Source organism: Condylura cristata, unplaced genomic scaffold (assembly GCF_000260355.1).
Source record: "Condylura cristata isolate star-nosed mole 26May11 unplaced genomic scaffold, ConCri1.0 scaffold00001, whole genome shotgun sequence".
In the NCBI taxonomy this organism is placed as follows: domain Eukaryota; kingdom Metazoa; phylum Chordata; class Mammalia; order Eulipotyphla; family Talpidae; genus Condylura; species Condylura cristata.
This window is the reverse complement of record NW_004567102.1, coordinates 1,639,560-1,642,466: the sequence shown is the minus strand read 5'-3', so window position 1 is coordinate 1,642,466 and position 2,907 is coordinate 1,639,560. Positions and strand designations below refer to the sequence as shown.

General features: G+C 65.9%; 1 protein-coding gene across 1 annotated transcript in view; it reads right to left on the bottom strand.

Annotated features, from left to right (window-relative positions):
- The window catches only part of ITPR3 (inositol 1,4,5-trisphosphate receptor, type 3), a 66,471-nt gene that overhangs the window by 6,874 nt on the left and 56,690 nt on the right, over positions 1 to 2,907 (bottom strand). The window contains exons 41-48 of the mRNA XM_004673977.2: positions 2,399 to 2,599; positions 2,144 to 2,254; positions 1,820 to 1,915; positions 1,597 to 1,698; positions 1,434 to 1,520; positions 758 to 868; positions 480 to 672; positions 144 to 269 (exon numbers count right to left, since the gene is read on the bottom strand). Coding sequence (XP_004674034.1) covers positions 144 to 269; positions 480 to 672; positions 758 to 868; positions 1,434 to 1,520; positions 1,597 to 1,698; positions 1,820 to 1,915; positions 2,144 to 2,254; positions 2,399 to 2,599 — 1,027 coding nt within the window. The remainder of the gene's footprint in view (positions 1 to 143; positions 270 to 479; positions 673 to 757; positions 869 to 1,433; positions 1,521 to 1,596; positions 1,699 to 1,819; positions 1,916 to 2,143; positions 2,255 to 2,398; positions 2,600 to 2,907) is intronic.

Genomic DNA, 2,907 nt, shown 5'->3' with positions numbered 1-2,907 from the left:
GGGTGACAAGATGCAGACCCCAGGGGACAGTGCGGGGGGTTTCTCTCCACTCTGCATCGGTCCCTCTCAGAGCCTGGCTGAAGGGAACCCCGGGAAGGGGTGGAGTGGGCTCCGGGGCCCTGCCTGCCGGCACGTGTCCTCACCCGTGGACGCGCCCTCCACATACGGGTAGAAAAAGGCGATGATGATGTTGATGAAAACCGCCAGGTTGAAGGAGATGCTGCCCCACAGGGTCATGCGGCGCGAGAACCAGTAGATCAGCGGCATGCCTGGGGGCGGGGCGCGCGGCTGGAGTCACTGGGGTCCCTGACTAACACCCTCCGCGCCCCCCACACGGGCCCTCGCCGCCCGCTCCGCTTCGGGCACCCTTTGGGAGAGGAGAGGGAGGCCAGAGCCTGCTGGAGGAGGGGTGGGGAGGCCTCGTGGGCGGTGCCGCCCCCTCACCCCCCACCCTCAGCCCACCCCCAGCGGGTCCTCACTGCGGAGCTTGCGCTGCCACTCCATCTCGTTGTGCAGGAAGGAGGACTGGTCGAAGAAGTCGCTCACTTTGCTGCCCTGCTCGTCCTGCTCCGTGGTGGTGAAGAGCCGGTGCTTGGTCTCCTCGGTCAGGAACTCGCAGATGCCAGGCACCGGGAACACGATCTGCTCCATGCTGCGGTCCTGCCGCACGATCTGGGGCGCACGCCGGGGTCACGCGCGCGCCTGCCCCGGGCGGCGCTCCGCCCCCCGCTCCCCCCAGCACCCAGCCTCGGCCCACCTCGATCTGGGACGTGTGGTTCTCATAGTATGCCAACGGGTCCTCCTCCTCCTCCTGGGCCGGCGCAGAAGACTTGAGCATCTGGGACAGCTGCTTGTTGTTGAGGCTGAGCTGGGGGTGGGGAGGGTGCGGAGGTCAGGCAGGCAGACCCCCACCGGGCGGGCTCTGAATCTCACCTTGTTTGCTCCTCCACGCCCAGCCAAGACCCAGCGCAGGCCAACTGAGGAGCCCCGAAGCGGAGAATGCAGCCAGAGCGCCACGTTGGGACCGCCCTATAGGACAGTCAGTGCCCTTCAGTCTGGCCCGGATGCCACCCAGGTCCCGCTCCAGGCTTCTGGGCCGGCCCTGGGCCCAACAGGCCTGGCTCCCACCTCCAAGTCTGGGTTTCATCCCAAGTGGCACATTCCACCCAAAAGGAGCAGTGCTGAGCACCCCGCCCCCCAGTTCTAGCCGAGCTCGCAGAGCCTGGCTCTTGACTCGCCTCTGTGCCTGAGCAGAAGCCTCGCCCTGAGATCCTGGCCCAGAGGCGGGATGCATCCTGGATTCCTGGGGTTCCAGTGCTCATCTCCACCGCAGGAGTCAGAGCCCCACCCTCAATTCCCAGATGACAGCACATCCAACTCCCGCTAGCCACACCTCTAAATCTAAGTCCCACCCAGCCAGGCTTGGTCCCCACCATGGAAGAGATGCCCTCCGCCTCCTCCTCCTGGATGCGCTTCACCGGCTTCAGCAGGTGCTGCAGCTGTTTGTTGTGCCTGGAGAGCTGAGCAGAGGGGCACGGTCACGGCGCGCTGTCCAGAGGTCCTGACCTCTAGGGCGGGGCGGGCGTGGGGCCGCACCTGCAGCGCCAGGATGTAGATGTTGTGGCCCACTTCGCGTGGGCTCACCTCCGAGTTCTCACGCTCCTCCTCCTGCAGGTAGGCCTTCTTGATGACGTCCACCTGGTGGGGCAGCACCAGCTCGAATGCCCTTTTCCTGGGGCATCGGACGCAACCTCTAGGCCCACACACTCCACCCAGCAGCGCCGCCCGCCCGCCCGCCCGCCTGGTAACCCAGCCTCACCAGCTCCTGGGGCCGCAGGCTAATGAGGATTCGCTCAGCATTTTCACTGTCGTGCCTGCTCTCCATCAGAGCCAGGAGCAGCTTCGAGGCGTTGTCCTGGAGGAGGAGGGAGACAGGACGTCCAGCCCGTCTGCTCACACTCACTTGTGCGTTACATGCAAGCGTGCACATCACACACAGGCAACCCATCGCAGCACCACATGCTTGCACGCGTGAACACGTGCCATACACACACAATGCTAACGTCACACAACCCAGGACGCACGGCTCAGTACGCGTCACCTGCACCCCATGCACCCCGCATGGGCCGCCCCCGGGCCCCACCTTAAGTTTCAGCACCAGATCCATACGGTACTTGCACAGGGGACTGATGTCATTGAGGATCAGTGCAGTGATGATGTCTATGCCGTTGGACTCGTGGGTCACAATGCAGGTCTGGCAAGAGGCAATGGGGGGAGGGTGCCGGGGGCCCAGGCCCCTCAGAATCATGATGGCTTCAGAGGCATGAGCCCTCCCGTGCCAGCCTGCTCCACCCACCCACACGTCCACGCTGCCACGGCTGCTGCTCACGCCGCCCACCTGGTTCTCGTGGCAGGGGCCCTGGCAGTACTCGGTGAGGGTCTCCAGGGTCTGGATGACGAGGCCCACGTTGTCCTCGTTGATGTAGAGCCCCAGTAGCCCCAGGCCCCCCGTGGTGCTGCCGCACATGATGTCCAGGAACTGTAGGGTCTCGCACACCAGGTTGTAGTTGGTCTTGTTGTTCTGACAGCGCAAGAAGTTCTGCAGGACACAGAGGGCGGGCACGGCTGGGCTCAGAGGGTGGGCACAGCGGGGCTCAGAGGGCGGGCACGGCGGGGCACAGAGGGCGGGCACTGTGGGGCAGAGGGGCGGGCACGGCAGGGCTCAGAAGGCGGGCACGGCGGGGCTCAGAGGGGTGGGCACTGTGGGGCACAGAGGGGCGGGCACAGCAGGGCACAGAGAGCGGGCACGGCGGGGCTCAGAAGGTGGGCACGGCGGGGCTCAGAGGGGTGGGCACTGTGGGGCACAGAGGGGCGGGCACAGCAGGGCACAGAGAGCGGGCACGGCGG